This window comes from Mytilus trossulus, chromosome 4, assembly GCF_036588685.1.
Source record: "Mytilus trossulus isolate FHL-02 chromosome 4, PNRI_Mtr1.1.1.hap1, whole genome shotgun sequence".
NCBI lineage: Eukaryota > Metazoa > Mollusca > Bivalvia > Mytilida > Mytilidae > Mytilus > Mytilus trossulus.
The window spans coordinates 94,872,347-94,894,820 of NC_086376.1; the positions used below are offsets into that span (position 1 = coordinate 94,872,347).

A 22,474-nucleotide genomic window follows, 5' to 3' on the forward strand; every position below is an offset into this window, starting at 1 on the left:
ATACTAAGACCATGTATTGGTGCATACTTTACCTTTTCTGCCACTTTTATTGCACTGTTTCCCACAGCTATATCTAAATAACTTATTGCACTTGATAATTTATATACATCAGTTGGAACTAGTTTTTGTAGCTTTGTCAGATATACATGAAGACATTTAATCTGAAATTTAAAAAAAAAAATACATGTAGATGAAAGAACATTCAACAAAATTAAAAATTTAAAACAGACACACATACATTTAGGAATAGGTAGTGCACATGTAATAGCTGGATATAGAAGTACAAGTATCAAAGGGTGAGATTGAAAAACAAAACTTGTATGAATTTTTTTTTTTTTTTATCAAAAATCATAAATCTATGTGTGAGTACATGAATTCAAATTTTTAGAACTACATTGAAAATTCAAAATAAAATATAATGCAAAAACATTTTTGACCACCTTTCCTTTAAATCAAAAGTGTGTCAGAATTTGATATTCCTTAAATTGGAAAAAAATGCCAGAGTGATTATCTTGTAGAAATCATCCAATATATCCTAAAAAGGGGTTAACCTGTTAGATCTTCTATAGGGATCAATCTCAAAGAGTAAATGTGTATCCGTTCTCTTCACTCATGAGCCACTGACAATATCTTACCTTATAATCTTTAATGTCCGTATCTCTCCCCACATCAAACATATCCTGTAGATACAGGTAGGCTAATCTCCTCTGTAGGTATGCCCCTCGTTTATCCTCAGGTAATAGCTGGGCCAAGTACTGTCTATTATGATGATGGCCAGTGATTTTAAACAGTGTATGGCAAAGTTCATTACACTATAATAAAATAGAAATCATGTATAAATGTGAATACAAAGATATGTCATAATATAATACTAAAATGACTTCAAATTATCAATTTCATTGTATGATATAATCAACCCATATGTTCTTCTATCTGATGTTGATAGAAGTTTAGCTTAATCACTTCAATTAAACTTCTTTTCACTTCAATTAAAATAATGAAATTGAGTTAGTTTGAATTAAGTTTTTTTATTGATTTGAAAAGTATTAGATTTATCTCCCTTTGAATGCTTTGACTGTAATACTAGCAATATATAAAACCTGTTGTAAAACATTTTTTCCTGTAAAGATATGATATGTAATTGGTAGCTTCTGCATTAAAAGGAATTTAAACAATTCTAAAACTATTTTTTTCATACATGTTATTTTATTTTTAACAAACCTTAGACAGATAAAATTGACAAAAAAAACAAACAGTTTTGAACATTTGATATCATAAACAGAAATGGCTAAGCAGAAGTTTTTTTCTCAATTTAATTTATGAATAGATTCAAAGACTTACATGAGACTCCCAGTAGTTAGAACTGTAACTTTTCAGAATGCCTTTTAAACAAACTTGGAATTCATGTGGTAACACTTCACTGAAATCAAAATTCATATTAGTCATTATTGTTAGTATTGACATTTCTAAGTATTTATAAATCAATTCAACATTTTGTGTTTATAAATTGAGGGTGGTAAAGGGTTATTTTCCTGCAACTTGTTTTGCCATTTTTAGCTCACCTGGCCCGAAGGGCCAAGTGAGCTTTTCTCATCACTTGGCGTCCGTCGTCCGTCGTCCGTCGTCGTCCGTCGTCGTCCGTCGTCCGTCGTCGTCGTCGTCCGTCGTCGTTAACTTTTACAAAAATCTTCTCCTCTGAAACTACTGGGCCAAATCAAACCAAACTTGGCCACAATCATCATTGGGGTATCTAGTTTAAAAAATGTGTGGCGTGACCCGGTCAACCAACCAAGATGGCCGCCACGGCTAAAAATAGAACATAGGGTAAAATGCAGTTTTTGGCTTATAACTCAAAAACCAAAGCATTTAGAGCAAATCTGACATAGGGTAAAAATGTTTATCAGGTCAAGCTCTATCTGCCCTGAAATTTTCAGATGAATCGGTCAATCGGTTGTTGGGTTGCTGCCCCTGAATTGGTAATTTTGAAGAAATTTTGCTGTTTTTGGTTATTATCTTGAATATTATTATAGTTAGAGATAAACTGTAAACAGCAATAATGTTCAGCAAAGTAAGATCTACAAATAAGTCAACATGACCAAAATGGTCAGTTGACCCGTTTAGGAGTTATTGCCCTTTATAGTCAATTTTTAACCATTTTTCGTTAATTAAAGTAATCTTTTACAAAAATCTTCTCCTCTGAAACTACTTGGCCAAATTAATCCAAACTTGGCCACAATCATCTTTGGGGTATCTTGTTTAAAAAATGTGTGGCCTGACCTGGTCAACCAACCAAGATGGCCGCCACGGCTAAAAATTGAACAAAGGGGTAAAATGCAGTTTTTGGCTTATAACTCAAAAACCAAAGCATTTTGAGGAAATCTGACAGGGATAAAAATGTTTATCAGGTCAAGATCTATCTGCCCTAAAATTTTCAGATGAATCGGTCAATCGGTTGTTGGGTTGCTGCCCCTGAATTGGTAATTTTGAGGAAATTTTGCTGTTTTTGGTTATTATCTTGAATATTATTATAGATAGAGATAAACTGTAAACAGCAATAATGTTCAGCAATGTAAGATCTACAAATAAGTCAACATGACTAAAATGGTCAGTTGACCCGTTTAGGAGTTATTGCCCTTTATAGTCAATTTTTAACCATTTTTCGTAAATTAAAGTAATCTTTTACAAAAATCTTCTCCTCTGAAACTACTTGGCCAAATTAATCCAAACTTGGCCACAATCATCTTTGGGGTATCTAGTTTAAAAAATGTGTGGCGTGACCTGGTCAACCAACCAAGATGGCCGCCACCGCTAAAAATAGAACATAGGGGTAAAATGCAGTTTTTGGCTAAAAAGTCAAAAACCAAAGCATTTTGAGGAAATCTGACATGGGATAAAAATGTTTATCAGGTCAAGAACTATCTGCCCTGAAATTTTGAGATGAATCGGTCAATCTGTTGTTGGGTTGCTGCCCCTGAATTGGTAATTTTGAGGAAATTTTGCTGTTTTTGGTTATTATCTTGAATATTATTATAGATAGAGATAAATTGTAAACAGCAATAATGTTCAGCAAAGTAAGATCTACAAATAAGTCAACATGACCAAAATGGTCAGTTGACCCCTTTAGGAGTTATTGCCCTTTATAGTCAATCTTTAACCATTTTTCATAAATCTAAGTAATCTTTTACAAAATCTCCACTGAAACTACTAGGCCACAATCATCTTTGGGGTATCTAGTTTGAAAAATGTGTCCGATGACCTGGCCATTCAACCAAGATGGCCGCCACGGCTAAAAATAGAACATAGGGGTAAAATGCAGTTTTTTGCTTATAACTATGAAACCAAAGCATCTAGAGCAAATCTGACAAGAAGTTAAATTGTTAATCAAGTCAATATCTATCTGCCCTGAATTTTTCAGATGAATTGGACAACTGGTTGTTGGGTTGCTGCCCTCCAATTGGTAATTTTTAAAGAAATTTTGCCGTTTTTGGTTATCTTGAATACTATTATAGATAGCGATAAACTGTAAACAGCAATAATGTTCAGCAAAGTAAGATCTACAAATAAGTCAACATGACCTAAATGGTCAATTGACCCCTTAAGGAGTTATTGCCCTTTATAGTCAATTTTTAACAATTTTCATTAATTTGGTAAATTTATGTAAATTTTTACCAAATATAGTTCTCTGTTACTAATGGGCAAAGTTCATGATAGATATAATTGTAAGAAGCAAAATCGTTCAGTAAAGTAAGAACTTCAAACACATCACCATCACCAAAATACAATTTTGTCATGAATCCATTTGTGTCCTTTGTTTAATATGCACATAGACCAAGGTGAGCGACACAGGCTCTTTAGAGCCTCTAGTTATTTCATGTGCAGCAGTGAAAAAGCTCTTTATTCACTGTGTTTTGTGAAATTGTTAAAAAAATCATTTTCAATCATTAGTTCATCATAAAATTGCAATATCATTTTGCCTTCTGCTGTGCAGATACACCCCCTTGACACCCCTCATCACTATTAAATTGTTTCTTTGCTTCGTTGTATTGTGTTCAGCAGACTAAAATTCTGAATTTGGGGAAAATGATAAATCTGTAACTTTACCAAGAAGCAAAGTATACTTAAAAATATTCCTTAGCTGTTCCTAACTGAAAAATAGGTTTAATATTTTGATTTTTTGGTTTTTTAGCGCCACTTTTATGCACTGCATTTAGGCTATTTCATGGCCGCTAGTTTTTATTGGTGGAGGAAGCTGGAGTGCCTGGAGAAAACCCACAACCTTTGATAGGAAAACTGACAATCCTAGTCAATTAAGATTGGAGTCAAGTGCACCTGCATGAGCTGGGTTGGAACTCACAACCTCAGTGTTGACTGGCTAGTGATTACAGTAGTAACTACTTAGACCACTCAGCCACCGAGGCCCCTTAATTTTTTTTTTATAATCATGACAATGCTTTTTGGTATTTTGATTCAACTGAAGTACAATGATAAATTAACATGATTGTCTACTCTCTGCCTTTTTCAAATTTATGTGTTTTTTTCAATGAATATCAAGGATGACTATATATGTTCAAAAGTCCAGTAAAATTTTGAAATATTATAATTTAACCCAATATGTGTAACACTAATTGTAGCCACAGCTGGACCTGTGATGTGTTAGTGGCTTTCTGTAAATATCCAATAAAATTGTGTACAAACCTATTATGTGACTTGTCCATGGCTACATGACACAAAATAATGAGTAGATCTGTCAGTTGTTTGCTACTGTACCTTGGTCTGAAAAAGATAAAATAATATAAATTATTTATGGTGGTCAGTCAAACGAATGGGCATCAACTGTTATATTCCTGACTTGGCACAGGTCTTATGATATGTTGTTTCTGGAGTTTTATGTTTTATTCCTGTCTGTACACACACTGTTATAAAAATTTTCTTTGAATTTCCACTTGGTAACAATATTTTTGGTAAATATTTGTCACATTGACCTTATCCCATATTCTTCAAATATTCTGTTTATCTAAAATTGGCTTATGATCTTCTTTCATTTATAGAGCGGATGAAATAGCTATTTAATTCTTGAATGAGGTCGATAAATTATATTCCAGGTGTTTCTGGCACTAAGATTTAAGACATTTACATAATTACAATTTAGTCTTTTAATCTGCTGTTGAATTGTCTATCCCACCTAGTACCTGGGACTTAATTACTGGCACAGTTTAAATACCAGTCTTATAGGAAAAATTTAAGTTAATAAATGAACTTTAAAACAAGTCACTCAGACAAAAGTTTTCATATTAAAAAAGAACTACTTCATACTCAAGTAATTACATTAGATGTATGTTTCATTATAATAAATGTTATTTTGATTGGCTAACATCAATCTCAGGTCATTCTGAAATGAACATTCATTTCCAAATGAATTGTAAATTCATGATGACACATGTTTCCACAATGAAGTGCACAGGTAAATTAAAGATACACTTGATTGTAATCGGGTTTTCATGATCATAGCAAAATTTTTTATCAATAAGTATTGAATGCTTCTTTTGGTAATTTCATTGGGTAGTAAAAGTGTTGACTTTGCGTACATTTTTAGAACAAAGCATTTCAGTGCTGAATACAAAATTGACTTTGGTTAACCCTTTTAAACCCCAATGAATTTACAAAATGAAGCATTCAATACTTAATCAAAGTCAGTTAGAGACTTTGGATTACTTATTCACCATACCTTGAATGTAAACACTGTCCAATGATATTGAGGACAAGGTGTAGATTCCTACAAATAGAGTTTCCTCCCCTTGGAATCATTCCATTTTGTTCTTCATGGACAATGTGACTACTGTAAAATAATAATTATAGTGGAGTTCACAAGTATGTATTATAGATACCATAATTTAACAAGAATGTGTCTTAAGTACACGGATTCCCATTTGCATTATCAATTTCTATGTTCAGTGAACCGTGAAAATGGGGTAAAATCTCTAATTTGGTATTAAAATTAGAAAGATCATACCATAAGGAACATGTGTACTAAGTTTCAAGTTGATTGGACTTCAACTTCATCAAAAACTACCTCAACCAAAAACTTTAACCTGAAGCGGGACAAAAGGATAATGAACGGACAAACGATCAAACAGACAGACCCACAGACTAGAAAACATAATGCCCATAAATGGGGCATAACAACAGAAAAATTGTAATGTTCTCTTTCTTTTCAAAACAACTTCATAGGGGGCTGTTTCAGAAAAAAAAACTTACTATCCTACATTTGTCCTAGGTTATTATTTAACTAGAGGCTCTAAAGAGCCTGTGTCGCTCACCTTGGTCTATGTGAATATTAAACAAAGGACGCAGATGAATTCATGACAAAATTATGTTTTTGTGATGGTGAAGTGTTTGTACATCTTATTTTACTGAACATTCTTGCTGCTTACAATTATTTCTATCTGTATTGAACTTGGCCCAGTAGTTTCAGTGGAAAATGTTAGTAAAAATTTACAAATTTCATGAAAATTGTTAAAAATTGACTATAAAGGGCAATAACTCCTAAAGGGGTCAACTGACCATTTTGGTCATGTTGATTTATTTGTAGATCTTACTTTGCTGAACATTATTGCTGTTTACAGTTTATCTCTATCTATAATAATATTCAAGATAATAACCAAAAACAGCAAAATTTCCCTAAAATTACCAATTCAGGGGCAGCAACCCAACAACGGGTTGTCAGATTCATCTGAAAATTTCAGGACAGTTAGATCTTGCCTAGATAAACAATTTTACCACTTGTCAGATTTGGTCTAAATGCTTTGGTTTTGAGTTATAAGCCAAAAACTGTATTTTACCCCTATGTTCTATTTTTAGCTATGGCAGCCATCTTGGTTGGTTGACCAGGTCACGACACACATTTTTTAAACTAGATACCCCCCAGATGATTGTGGTCAAGTTTGGATTAATTTGGCCTGGTAGTTTCAGAGGAGAAGATTTTTGTAAAAGATTACTAAGATTAACGAAAAATGGTTAAAAATTGACTATAAAGGGCAATAACTCCTAAAGGGGTCAACTGACCATTTTGGTTATTATGACTTATTTGTAGATCTTACTTTGCTGAACATCATTGCTGTTTACAGTTTATCTTTATCTATAATAATATTCAAGATAATAACCAAAAACAGCCAAATTTCCCTAAAATTACCAATTCAGGGGCAGCAACCCAACAATAGGTTGTTGGATTCATCTGAAAATTACAGGGCAGTTAAATCTTGCCTAGATAAACAATTTTACCACTTGTCAGATTTGCTCTAAAAGGTTTGGTTTTTGAGTTATAAGCAAAAAACTGTATTTTACCCCTATGTTCTATTTTTAGCCATGGCAGCCATCTTGGTTGGTTGGACGGGTCACGCCACACATTTTTTAAAATAGATACCCCCCAGATGATTGTGGTCAAGTTTGGTTTTATTTGGCCCAGTAGTTTCAGAGTAGAAGATTTTTGTAAAAGATTACTAAGATTAACGAAAAATGATTAAAAATTGACTATAAAGGGCAATAACTCCTAAAGGGGTCAACTGACCATTTTGGTTATGTTGACTTATTTGTAGATCTTACTTTGCTGAACATTATTGCTGTTTACAGTTTATCTCTATCTATAATAATATTCAAGATAATTAGTGAAAATGGACAAAATTTCCCTACAATTACTAATTCAGGGGCAGCAACCCAACAACGGGTTGTCCAATTCATCTGAAAATTTCAGGGCAGATAGATCTTGACCTGATTAACAATTTTACCCCATGTCAGATTTGCTCTAAATGCTTTGGTTTTGGAGTTATAAGCCAAAAACTGCATTTTACCCCTGTGTTCTATTTTTAGCCATAGCGGCCATCTTGGTTGATTCGACGGGTCACGCCAGACATTTTTTAAACTAGATACCCCAATGATGATTGTGTCCAAGTTTGATTTAATTTGGCCCAGTAGTTTTGGAGGAGAAGATTTTTGTAAAAGTTAACGACACCGCCGACGCCGGAAGCCGGACACCAAGTGATGAGAAAAGCTCACTTGGCCCTTCGGGCCAGGTGAGCTAAAAAATAACTTTTTTTTCTCATTTGAAATTGAGAAGTAGTAATTCTTATCTATTATAGTGGTAAGTAACATTTTTTTGTATTTTGACAAGAAATATTTTCAACTTAAAATTCTTTCTGCGAAATATAAATGGAATGTTCTTATAAAAAAAAGAAAAATTGTAAAAACTATCTAAACCTACCTGTACTCTTCTGTTGAGTCAGCTATATTATCTGGTAGTAATCTGCTTACTTCACAACCTATAAAGTCAAATATAATATGTAAAAACTCCTCAACACATGACCTCATTTTACAATAAACGGCTACAATTGCATCTTTATATTTTTTTTTTTACAGCTTTTAAGAAATGATTGTCAAAAAAACCCAACATCACATGAACACTATAATAGGTAAACAGATGGTTTTTTTAGGGAGGAAATTTATTCCTCTAAAATTAAGTTTGACATTATCTTTTGATAAAAATTTAAGTTTATTTTGTGTTTGTGTGGTCTAGCCTGTCAGCACTGAGGTTGTGAGAATGAGGCATATAGACTGTATTTATTGATCTTTTGAGTATATATTGTATAACTGTGTCCAGTGTAACATACCATAATTACAGAAGACAGATAAAACATCCGGTATGGCTGGTATCCATGTCTGTGGTAACTGTTTAAAATGTATCTGTCTGTTTAGATGCTCCAATAAAGTCTTATGACAGCCCTGTGTTACCAACTGGTTACTATGTACAGACACTGCAAACAGATGCATCAAATACAATTCACAATATATTCAATGTCATTAGCAGTTTACAGTTTACAAAATTTATGAAAATTGTAAAAGAAAATTGACTATAAAGGGCAATTACCACTTAAGGGGTCAATTGACCATTTTGGTCAAATTGACTTATTTGTAGGTCTTACTTTGCTGTACATTATTGCTGTTTACAGTTTATCTCTATCTATAATAATATTTAAGATAATAACCAATAATGGCAAAATGTTCTTAAAATAACCAATTCAGGGGCAGCAACCCAACAATGGGTTGTCCAATTCATTTGAAAATTTCAGGGCAGATAGACCTTGACCTAATAAAGAATTATACCACATGTCAGATTTGCTCTAAATGCTTTGGTTTCAGAGATATAAGCCAAAATCTACATTTTACCCCTATGTTCTATTTTTAGCCATGGTGGCCGTCTTGGTTGGTTGGCCGGGTCACCAGACATATTTTTTAAACTAGATACCCCAATAACGATTGTGGCCAAATTTGGTTAAATTTAGCCCAGTAGTTTCAGAGGAGAAGATTTTTGAAAAATTATCAACGACTGACGACGACAGACACCAAATGATGAGAAAAGCTCCCTTGGCCCTTCAAGCCAGGTGAGCTAAAAATGTAGTTGAGGCTAAGATTTTTTTATTCTTCTTGTTTGTAATATCAAAAATGTAGTGGATAAAGTGACCACACAAAAACTTATAACTTATAAAAACAGATTTTGAATCCTTCAGTTTCATTTTTTTTATGTCTTCTTTTTATTTCATACTTACTTAACAGAAACAGCCATCTTAGAACAGCTTCCTGGCAAGCAACACTCTCTAATGTATTCTGTAAAATGTTTGAGGTCAGTAACAGACTGTAATCCTCTACAAAAAATAACATCAACTATTTAAATATACTGAACAATTAAAGAAATGCATACTGACATTTATGATTTTTTTAGAATTTTCCTTTTGCTTAAACCTGAAATGATACGTAAACTAATTTTTCAGAAAGGAGGGGGGGGGGGGGGGAACGCTTTCTATCCTCAATCAGTTTAGTTTGAGATAAATTCCAACAATTTACTTTTCAAAAAGCTACCATAAAATGGAATATTGAAATCCTACATTCACAGTATGCTCTGAGTGTGAAACCACAGGTTTGTAGGACAGGAATCCAGTATTTTATATACTTAACAACACAAATAAGGCACATCTTATCATATATTGTAGTTTCTAGTTGTTTTCAAGGCAAAAGGTACACTCAAACATGCTTAACTTATTTTTCAAAAATTTGGCAACACTTTTATTTTTTTTTTTTAAAATATGTTTCTGAGATTTCAAAAATGAAATTAAGAAAATTCTCATTTCCACAAAATTTGGTGTTAATGACCTCAAAAACTAAAATGTACAAAGAAATTAACAGAGGTGATGCTTTCCTTTGTTATTGTGTATACTTACTAGGCTGTAGAGTAGACAGATATTTATCTATGAAGGATGTACCAGGTGTATAACCACAGGTCTGTAGAGACAGGGACCCAGTACTATATACTTACTAGGCTGGAGGGTAGACAGATATTTATCTATGAAGGATGTTCCAGGTGTATAACCACAGGTCTGTAGAGACTGGGACCCAGTACTATATACTTACTGGGCTGTAGAGTAGATATTTATCTATGAAGGATGTACCAGGTGTATAACCACAGGTCTGTAGAGACTGGGACCCAGTACTATATACTTACTAGGCTGTAGAGTAGACAGATATTTATCTATGAAGGATGTACCAGGTGTATAACCACAGGTCTGTAGAGACAGGGACCCAGTACTATATACTTACTAGGCTGGAGGGTAGACAGATATTTATCTATGAAGGATGTACCAGGTGTATAACCACAGGTCTGTAGAGACAGGGACCCAGTAAATCTGCTCTGGTGTAGCAATGGTTGGAATATGACATCCCCAGGGTGAACTTCTGATATCACACTGTCCAATATCTTGAACTATCAAATAATAAATAAAATACATTATTACATGATAAAACAAAGAGAAGATATTTAAGGGAATCTAAAAAAAAAAAAACTTATTGACAGCACATATGATCATGAAACTAGCATGCCATGTGTATTACAGGATACCTATCATCCTGCAGGTGATCATCAGGTGAATATGATTTAAATAACTTCAGATTAACTTGACAGTTTTCATAAATGCCATTACCAATCCAAAAACGTTTCTGAAAACAATTAATGTTGTTTGGTCATTCTCATCATTTTTGAAAATGTAAGGTTTTATACATTAAGGGTTTGCTAATTGTAAGGGATCCTGTAGGCCTTGAGTCATTGTAGTATAGTGAACCAAATTAGTTATAATTTTCTACAATTCAAATAGAACTAAAAGTTCTATAACTTGTATTAAAAGTATAAGGAATTGCATGGATCTTGACACAGTTTGAGTAAAATTAATGTTCTAAAGTAAACTTAGGTAATTTTGGTTTAAGTATGCATAACAAACTGGAAATGTCTTTACCTATGACTTAAATCTTTTAAAATAGAAACTATCGGTTTAAGTATGGATAACAAACTGGAAATGTCTTTTCCTATGACTTAAACTTTTAAAATAAGTATGGATAACAAACTGGAAATGTCTTTTCCTATGACTTAAATCTTTTAAAATAAGTATGGATAACAAACTGGAAATGTCTTTTCCTATGACTTAAATCTTTTAAAATAAGTATGGATAACAAACCGGAAATGTCTTTTCCTATGACTTAAACTTTTAAAATAGAAACTAACCTCTTGTAAATGTTTTTCATGTTCTGGTAAAATCTCATCTGTAACAGAAAATAAATATCTAATTACTGATTTTTCCTTCAGTGCATGTATCTACCCTACTACAGAAACATCACACATCTCTAGAGTAAAGGTTAATTAATTGTTTCTTATGTCTGTTTTTTTCCCTAATAGATGTATTTCATTATTTTCATATGTTCCGCTTTTAATCAAGGTTAAAAGATAGAATTTTAACCAGCAACATGATAATTGTTTCTAGCATATGATGGTGTATCACATCATCAAAGGAAACTATTTTTTTTAGATTATTAATGTCAACAATACCTGCCCTTAAGAAGATCACATATTTATCAACATTGACCAGTGAAATTTGTTATTTAATAATGTTGAAAGGTAGTGCATCTTTTAAACTAAATAAACAGTTCCAACAGAACTCCCTTTTATGCATTTATCCAGCACTGAAAGGTATGGTGTTTTAGCAATTTAGAAATTTTCATATAAAACATTGAATTGTATTTAACTGTATAGGCAAATTATAGATTTGAGTTGGAGTTATCTTCCTTTGTTTATGATTGTATATTTGTAGTTGAACCATTTTAGATAAAAACAAGAATGTGTCCACAGTACAAGGATGCCCCACTCGCACTATCATTGTCTATGTTTACTGGAACCTGAAATTGGAATAAATTCTCTAATTTGGCATTAAAATTAGAATGATCTTATCAAAGGGAAAATCTATAATACTAAAAAGACAAGGTCCAATTTGTCAGCCGTCATCACGTAAAATCGACGAATCAAAGAATTCAACTTTATATACAACTAATATAGTACAAAGGTGTAGATTAAAAATAACATCTCTCCAGGTCCTTTTGTTTTCCACGTAATTAATATTGCCAATAATTAAGAAGTTCCGGGTCGAGTCCGATACCGATACCAATAGTATAGTCACCTGTTACCTATTACCTTATCTGTACGTTCCGCATCTGACAGGCGCACCACCAAACGGTGTATTCAGGATTAATATGCTTTATACACGGGTCATAATCACAGGGTTGACACTACTAAATTGTCAAATTGTTACCTATTGAAGTATTTTAATCAGTAAGACTTTCTAAAAGGTTAACAATACGAATACTAAAAATCTGGACTAAAAATAAGGCCTATAGGTACAGTTTTCAATTTGTCAGCGGGTATGACCTTAAACAGCGAATCAAAGAATTCAACTTTATTTATAACTAAAATAGGACAAATCTGTTGATTTAAAAATACCCCATTCCAGGACCTTTTGTCACGTTTCCAAATAATTCATATTACCAATAATTGATAAGTTCCAGTTCAACGGGTTCAAACAGAAAGATTTGAAAGCAGAGAAAACTGTGTATCTTAAAATCGGCATGACTTTATCAGATGACAATATTAATACTAAAATAAGGCTTGCGCATAGTTATATACTTTAATTCAGTCACGGACCCGCGATATCACGGGTGTGCTCTAGTGTATACTAAGTTTCAAGTTGATTGGACTTAAATTCTTCAAAAACTACCTTGACCAAAAACTTTAACCTGAAGTGTAACAGACGGACGAACAAACAAACGGATGAACAAACGGACGAACAGACCAGAAAACATAATGCCCCTCTACTATCGTAGGTGGGGCATAAAAAATAAAAATTGACAAATTAAGTATGGGAATTCAAATACATCATATTATAACTTAAATATCTTAGTAGTACATATCATCAATAAAGAGCACATTCAAACAAACAATCTTACAGTGTTGACAGGATGATATAGATGAAAAACGTAGACCACTAGGCCACTGAGGCCAACTCTGATTAATAACAATTTAAAAGAAGATGAGTCAAAACTCTGAATTGTATCAATCAATGTAGCACTTTAATTTTTCCCCAGAGAATCATGATTACATACAACAGATAATCATGATTACATACAATAATTGAACTAATCTTACCCTCTTGTGGCTCAACTGTTTCCAATGTATCTTTCACAAATCCACCTTTCTTCAGGCCTTCCTGTAAAAAAAAAAAAACAATTTTCTATCCATTTCTTTTCAACTCATTCAATCAAAAGTGATAAGAATTCCTCGCTTGACCTTTTGGATGGATGAATTATAAATATAAAAGAATAAACTCTATTCAAGGACTTTGCAATACATCATTCTAAAGAAACAGAGTTCTTCCTTAATATAAAATACAAAATGCCTGATGTGAGTGTCTTGGAAAGTAAAAGTTAACATCTGTTCAATATAATAGTATATTTAAAAGATGGCTTGAAAGCCATCTTTTCCAGCATATGAGCATTTTGAGGAAACATTTTTTTTCTCAAATGGACCTAAAATCATAAAATCAAACGCTTTGATTTTTGTTTTCATTATTATCAAGAAGTGGAGGTTTTAATATTTTTGAAATATATCAGACCACACATTACCACTTACAAAAACAAATTCAAAATGTGATCAAAATTAAGTGCTTTCAAAATTTTAAATTCCATTTCCTTTGAAGTGTTTACCTTGCAGATATATAACAACTTTTAATCTCATTTATCTAATGTATTCAAATTGTAAATTTATAGTTCATTACTCATAAATTGAACAACAATCTAATAGCTTTATAAGATTACATATTAATTTTTTTTACATAAAAATCAAAAGCTATTAGGTAAACCTACTTAATCTTAAGTCATAACACATTACAATTATTTCTCTTAAAAAAAAACCACAATTTGAAGAATCTGGAACAATGTTTTTGTGATCTACTCAAAGCATATAGTGATACTGCTTGTAGAAACATTCTTTACTGATATATATTATTCAAAAACGCAAATTCAAAATGAAGGTGACTTGTATTTAATATTTTATTATCTTTCGTTAAAATTTAAAAAAGATTCTGTCAAACAGTAACCTATATCATTAACTCTGATATACACTACTTGTTACAACTGCATCAAGTGTGATACAATATTTAGCCACATGAGACAGTTAAATTTTCAATTTAAAATGTGGGCTTGCTAAGTATTTAAAATATTTAGAATTTAACTGTCGAAAGTGGATAAATATCGTATTGCACAAGATTTGGTGGTGGAATCTAATGATTTTAAGACGAAATGCAGACAATCATAATCCTTCTTTTATCCATGATCTGCAAAAAAGATGTGTTCTTTCTATGTGGCGTTGTCATTCATGGTCGCCTTTTTCATGACGTCATAAATTACAATAGGAATTTCAGAGGAGAGCAAGAAAAATCGAGGTAATAAAATTTTGACCAATGGCAAACTGTGATCAAAGGAACCACACATTGATTCAACAGATTAGGAAAAGTATAAATGGAGTAAGTAGTAGAGTAACATAAATCATTACCTCTAGTTTAGCATGCATTTCCTCATATTCTCTTTGATCTTCAGACTGAAATAATAAAATATCAACATTTAATCTACATTCTTATAGTAAATCCTCATGTTTCATTTCCTTACAATTATCTTAAACAAATTTACATACATTTAAATAATCAATTATTTTTTTCTTCTTCTCAATAGTAACTATTTCATCCATCCAGGGTTGACAATGTTATTGATGACTGAAAATGTTCACCCCTGTAAACAACTAAGTCCATTTATCAGAAAAAAATCAGAAAAATAAAAATAAAAGTTTTCAAATTTTGCTCTGGATACTGCATTTCGGTCATAAACAAGATCTATCCAAATTTCATAAAATTCCTTAAGGGTTGACACAGTTATTTATGTCCAAAAAAACTTTAACTGCAGACTGAACCTGAAGGTATCTGTGAAATGGATCTCATTACGTAACTTTAACCTTGATCACTGATCCATAAAATGAGGTCAAGGTCAGATGAACCCTGTCTGAAGTACAAGTTGATGTTGCAAGGAATCCTAATACCAAATTATTTCAACAGGATTTCTCCCTGTACTCAGGCTTCCTCTACCAACAATAACTGGCAGCCATGACATAGTCCAAAAGCAGCGGTGATAATAAGTGGCGTTAAAATTACATAAAATCAAATAAATCATTTCAACAGGTGTGATAATTTTCCCATAATCTGTAAGACCAATCAAATATCAATAAACGTAAAGGCTATAATATATATCAATAAGCTTACAGGCTAAGTTGTATCATAAGTAGATTATTCTTTAACTGATAACAAATGGTACAGAAATATATAAACTTACATTTAAAAAATCAGAATCAATAACCCACTGTAAATTATGCAGTACGACCTGCCATCGTATCTACATGTGGTCTTATGATAGACCAGCGATAGATATATACAGTATATACTGATAAGCTTTATAAAGACAATTTTCTAAGAAATTTAAATACTGGTATACTACAAAATAGATTGAATTGACACTCTTGAGGTTACTTATATCCTGGATACTTATATGTACTACAATGACAAGTAACTTTACCTATAGTATATATATATGCATTGAATTACATGTAATTTGAACTCCAGTTTGTTGACATCATAAATTTTCAAGAAACAATCTAAAACTCCCCTGTGGTTATTTTGTGTTAAAACAGAGCCCTTTCTTAACAAACAGAACAAACTCTTATTTCACTTAACTGTAACCAAAAAATATTCAATTTTCAGCAATCTTTAGTTTACACTTGACATGGATTATAATATATAATGCTATCTTGAAGTCCATTTGCCTTACCATTAGGAAAATTTCTTATTGTGAGGTATTTTTGTGTATAGTATAACTATCCCCTAATAATCCACACTTCAAGAGAAGCATTGTCAGCTTATGTTACTTATTGCAAGGCACTCAATGTTAGCAAACACAATCAAAATTTAAAAAAAGAAATCATTTTCATGTGTTGTGATAAAAAAAATCCAGTCCTTGATTCACTCTCGACCATCCAATCACTTAAATTTATAACATTACCCTCATTAATCAAAAATAATGTCCTCCTTTAATTAAGCATCATTTAATGTTTCTACCAAAATATCAGATAACCTTAGAAATAAATTATCAATTTAACATCCGCAAGAAAAGGTCTTCATTCACTCTGCAGGAAGTAAAAATGATTCCTCTATCCAGAACAAGGATGTCATCTTTGTCAAAGGCCCCTGAGTGGTTTTGAACCCCCCAAAAAGGTGACTATACACTGTCTACAATTTAAATTTCTCCAAACCACAATACTTTTTTCTCTTATTTAATTTAAGATTCCTTATTAAAATTGTTTATGCTGAAACTGGCTACAATGGCAATATTTCCTCCTACCATAGTAAGTTAACTCCTCTATTATTAATAAGTCCAGTAATAGATATTTCTTGTTCAACAGTTAGTTATAGGTGGTTATCAAGCATCCAGAATAGGAAATAATTGTTACTTCCTTATTGTCAATCTAAGTAAACCTCACATCAAATTTAATGTCCTCATTAATTATGTAAATTAAATAATTAGCTAACTCCTGTAATTTCTCTTCCTGTTAATTTAACACTCAATTGAAGCACAAATCAAGCCTGAACAACACTAGGTTCAAAATGATGAAGAAAAGATAATACAGGCACTTCCACTGCGCCTAGGTTATAACACAGAACTTATAACTGCCAATGGTTCCTTTCTGTAATAATTCTGACTATAAACATGATAAATAAGAATAAATTGTCCTTTCTGTAATAAATCCGACTATATTCAAAATGATGAAGAAAAAATAATATGGGCACTGCCACTGCTCCCGGGATAAAACTACTGCCGATCATAAATAAAAATAAATTGACTTATCAACATATGGTGCATCTAATGCTATTTGATGCTGATTTGAACACTAGTAATTCTTTCCACAAAACACCTGAAAAATCCATGACAAGGCATGTTAATCCTGAATTCTATACACCAAGATAAGTTTTACACAATCTGAACATTATTATCAAGACATTCAATATACATAATATATAGATTTTATCAAGAAGCTTGGATGACAATTACAACAGTACAAAGAGGCAAAAGGACCAGTTTTTTCTAATAAATTAGATATTAATGGTGATATATAATATATATTGAAATATTGACTTTAGGCATCCGTTTAATAGCTTATAGTATTTTTTTTGTCTATAAAATATTGCTTTTTACACAAATATCTCCTATAACATTTTTTTTTCTTTTTCTTTTTCAAAGAGATATTTTTGTTTAGCTTTTTTTCTTGTATGTTTAGTAATATCTGTTTCTGATTTAATAAATAATGAAAGCATTAATGTCATTTGAACTGTGTTATTCATGGTTAACATGGTTAAGGGAGAACGCAAGTAAATTTGAAAATTTCTTTATGTTCCAAAGTACAAGTTTGAGTCCTATCTTTTGATATTACAATTTAAAAGTAAAACAGGAAAACTGAAGAAAATTCTGTTATAAAAATATGAAAGCAAAGCATAAACACAGCATGCAATTCATTAATTGAAACATTGATTACCTTGTCGACTTTCTCTGACACCAGCTGGTCCAAGGAGAACTTGGAGGATAAAAGGGTCTTAGTTGTTATGTCAGTCAGGTCTGCTTCAGGTGCAGGGCTGCAGGGACCGGGAGACTGCAAAACAAAATTAACATTAACAAAACATTCTGTCAGAGAGCGAAATTTAATTTTGGTCTGATCATCATCTGAGGATTTTGTTAACATGACAACAAAGCAAGGACATGCATTTTTAGGCTCCGTGTTGAAGGCCATACCTTGACCTATAATGGTTTACTTTTATAAATTGTGACTTAAATGGAGAGTTGTCTCATACCACATCTTCGTATATGTAGATACAGGATGATGTGGTATGAGTGCAAATGAGAAAACTCTCCATCTAAGTCACAATTTATAAAAGTAAACCATTATAGGTCAAGGTACGGCCTTCAACATGGAGCCTAGGCTCACACCAACAGCAAGCTATAAAGGGCCCCGAAAATTACTAGTGTACAACTATTTAAATGGTAAAATCAAAGGTCTAATCTATATAAAAAACGAGAAACAAGAAACACTTATGAACCACATAAACAGACGACAACCACTGAACATCAGATTCCTTACTTATACACAATCATGTTTTCAAGTTCAGTGATACAGGAAGCTGACTAACAGACAGACAGACAGAGAGACAAACACGGCACAAACCAGAAAATATAATGATTATCAATTACCTTAGTTGGTAAATAAAAATAACTGTATATTGTGACATTGGAAAACTAGAAAGAATTGTAAAAGGTCTACTGTTTTAATCTATATATGACCTTGAAACATCTATATGTAGGTTAAATGACATTCAAACTTCTATATATGTAGGTAATATGTGACAACATCATTTTGCACTTTTAAAATAGGAGTAAATATCATAAATAATCATTGGAGGTTTTAAAAAAGTATGTTTTTTTAAAAGTGCATACAATAGTCAATAACTGCACAAAAATAAAATAAATATACAAAAGCATAATCTATAGACTGAACATGCCTACAAAGATAATAATATGCATTTCATCAACATTGAAGGTTAAAAATAGTTTTTTATATTGATAATTACAGGCATGCTGTTTTCTTTTTCCACTTAAAATCTATATACTTCTTAAAAATTATAAATATGTTTAGTACAGACATGTTATTAGGTCAATTATGTAAAAGCAGTAACCTGAAATATTCAAGGTGAAATTTGTTAAATAAACAGGTGATTATATAAATATTTTATCTCACTTGTTTCTTGGAAAAATAAATAATGTCAGCATTGATTGTCATGTAAATTTTATAATTTGATCAAAATCTTTTCCTCAAGAGCATCTGATTACATTTTTTTCAGAAGTCAATTTATTTAAATCACAGAAAGTGAAAACACTTTTCTGTCACTTTAATGATAAAACATGCAGGGCCAAAATCAGTATTTTATAACCAGTTTCACAACAAACAAAACCATACATTGAAAGTTATAATTTTATTTTTAATCACTTTTCACATTAATTTCTACTTTTTAAACCGCTTGCATTAAACATGTATATTCTGACTTTGTTGCACTTAGATAACAAGTTTTTCAGCATGTGCTGTGACAAATTATCGGTATATGTAAGATTAGTTAAATCACATTCCACTAAACAACAAGATGTAGTGTAGGTTTAAATGCCCACAAATTATACCTTCAACTTTTGAGTAAATACAAGCATAACAAGAATGTGTCCATAGTACATTGATGCCCCAATTTGCACTATCATTTTTCATGTTCAGTGGACAGTGAAATTGGGGTCAACACTCTAATTTGGCATTAAAATTAGAAGGATCATATCATAGGGAACATGTGTACCAAGTTTCAAGTTGATTGGCCTTTAACTTCATCAAAAACTGCCTTGACCAAAAACTTTAACCTGAAGTAGGCCAGACAGACAAACAGACAGACAAATGAACAAACAGAAGCACAGACTATGATTTGTATTGATCAGATAAAAAAAATGCAACAAAAATTTCTTCTATATGCATCAATGTAAAGAATTTGGAGCTATCTTGGTAGGTGTACTTGATAAGAAAAACTTACATCTAGATGTGTGATCTTGGTTGGTGTTCTTGGTATTGGTCTGTTACTGAAATGTAAAAGGAAAAATTTGATATTTCAACAATTACAATCAAAAGCTATAAGTTATCCTTACATTAAGTATTATGAACAAAACTGGCTGTATTCTTTTAATCTTAAAACAACAGTACTACATAAATGTGTTCTTAACAATAACTGACAGTGCTTTCTCAGGTAATGTCCTGGAGCTATCAATTGACCCTGTCACAAATTTTAAGTTAGCTGTAATGACCCTTGGACCCAAAGTTTTGGAAGTTGATGAAACTGCAGGTACCATTGTTAGGAAACAGTCAGATCCTATACTGAGTAAGTTAAAATAAACCAATTTACTTGTCAACAAAAATCAATCTTGACTTCATGTTAACCAATAAACCTACAAGCAATGTAGTATTAACCCTGAATAAATTTAATCAACATGTGACATACAATGCCCTGACCTACTTGTTTTTTACATTTTCAAGGACTGGAATAAACAGATACATGTACATTAATGTTATTGCAGGTGAAATTAGGTGAAATTAAAGATAAGGCATCTTATCTTATAAAGCAACTCTCTGAATTTAATAGAAACTTCATCAAATAAATGGGGAATGTGTCCATATGCATGGGACACTGATGATGCCCCTGCTTGCATATCTAATAAAGTGAACATTGCAGTGTGTAAAGCATTGGTTGTAGTTGATTTAACTACAATTGTGGACAAAGGAAGATAACTCAAATTAAAAAAAATACTTTGAACATTTTCATCATTGATATTTTTAGAACAGATACATTTGTGTCAGATTCCTGCAAATTTTTCATTTATGAAAGGGCACGATTGTTGAAGTGAGACCACCAAAATTCAAACTTGATCTGTGGTGTGTTGTTATGATCATTGTGTATAAGTTTCATAACATTTGGTTGATGTAAAATAAAGTAAGAGAACAGAAACTAAAAATTCTGCAATTTTTTTAATTTCAAAAGAGGCATATATCTAAAACGGTAAAAGCCACGCCACCAAAATTCAAACTTGAGCTGTCTTTTGAGGTAATAAGCATTGATAACATTTGATAAAGGCATAAGAAAGTTAGAGAATGGAGACCAACTTAAGAGCATACGTACAGACAGAGGTACAGACGATGAGGGGTAAAACTTCATGCCCCCTCTGCTACGACGAGGGCATAAAAAGGCTTAATTTCATGGACCTGTCACATATACGGCCAATTAGAATTGCAACACAATTTTTTTTATCCAAAAGCTTGAAATAAATATATTCCTCAATTTGGAATCTTCTTCACAAATAAATCATAAATATTGTTTATAAACTTGCAGAACATGTAAAACCAGATGCTCCGCAGGGCGTAGCTTTATACGACCGCACAGGTTGAACCCTGAACGGTTGGGGCAAGTATGGACATAACATTCAAGCTGGATTCAGCTCTAAATTTGGATTGTGATTAAATAGTTGACACAGCATAGGTTTCTGACACAGAATGAATGTGTTCTAATGAACTTATTTTTTTTGTTTTCTCTTAGAGCAATTCACTATGCTGTTGAATATTAATCCTCTCAAAAAAGTTTGAAGAAATTTTCTTTTTATTTATGAAATTTCAAATGAGAAAAATTGAACCCAATTTTTTAATCACATCCCCCTTTCCCTTATTCCAAAACTAATCTCAATTAAAATATTCTATTGGAGTTTGCAACAATAAATACTCATTTAAATACATCATAAAATATTAAGATGTAAAAAAACTGCGTGTTATCACTGAATGGTAAAGATTATTTAAATTTATCAGTTGGTAGTAAAAAGTGAATATACATTGTATATTGTATATAACAAAGATTTATGTTGATTCTGGACAAAGAAAGATAACTCCAATTAAAAAAAAATCTTGCTATTGCACAATAATGTGCAATAAGATATTTCTTGCTCAATATTCTGGACAAAGAAAGATAACTCTAATTAAAACAAAATTTGCTATTTCACATTATTGTGAAATTAGATATTTCTTGACATTGCACAATACTGTGCAATTGAAAAGACTTGCTATTGCACAATACTTAATATAATAATTTAAGATCCTGATTTGGACCAACTTGAAAACTGGGCCCATAATCAACCAGATGCTCCGCAGGGCGTAGCTTTATACGACCGCAGAGGTTGAACCCTGAACGGTTGGGGCAAGTATGGACACAACATTCAAGCTGGATTCCACTCTAAATTTGGATTGTGATTAAATAGTTGACACAGCATAGGTTTCTGACACAGATTGGATGTGGTCTAATGAAATATTTTTTTTGCCTTTGAGCAATTCACTATGCTGTTGAAT

At 32.0% G+C, this 22,474-nt stretch overlaps 1 protein-coding gene across 3 annotated transcripts in view; it reads right to left on the reverse strand.

The window, feature by feature from the left end:
* The window catches only part of LOC134716392 (SMC5-SMC6 complex localization factor protein 2-like), a 61,465-nt gene that overhangs the window by 4,017 nt on the left and 34,974 nt on the right, over positions 1-22,474 (reverse strand). For all 3 annotated transcript variants that reach the window (XM_063579372.1, XM_063579373.1, XM_063579370.1), the window contains 14 exons: positions 20,127-20,172; positions 18,047-18,160; positions 14,969-15,013; positions 13,565-13,625; positions 11,597-11,634; positions 10,642-10,804; positions 9,597-9,692; positions 8,661-8,804; positions 8,255-8,312; positions 5,726-5,836; positions 4,696-4,773; positions 1,342-1,420; positions 636-812; positions 33-161 (listed from right to left, as the gene is read on the reverse strand). In XM_063579372.1, the coding sequence (XP_063435442.1) occupies positions 33-161; positions 636-812; positions 1,342-1,420; positions 4,696-4,773; positions 5,726-5,836; positions 8,255-8,312; positions 8,661-8,804; positions 9,597-9,692; positions 10,642-10,804; positions 11,597-11,634; positions 13,565-13,625; positions 14,969-15,013; positions 18,047-18,160; positions 20,127-20,172 (1,339 nt within the window). The remainder of the gene's footprint in view (positions 1-32; positions 162-635; positions 813-1,341; positions 1,421-4,695; positions 4,774-5,725; positions 5,837-8,254; positions 8,313-8,660; positions 8,805-9,596; positions 9,693-10,641; positions 10,805-11,596; positions 11,635-13,564; positions 13,626-14,968; positions 15,014-18,046; positions 18,161-20,126; positions 20,173-22,474) is intronic.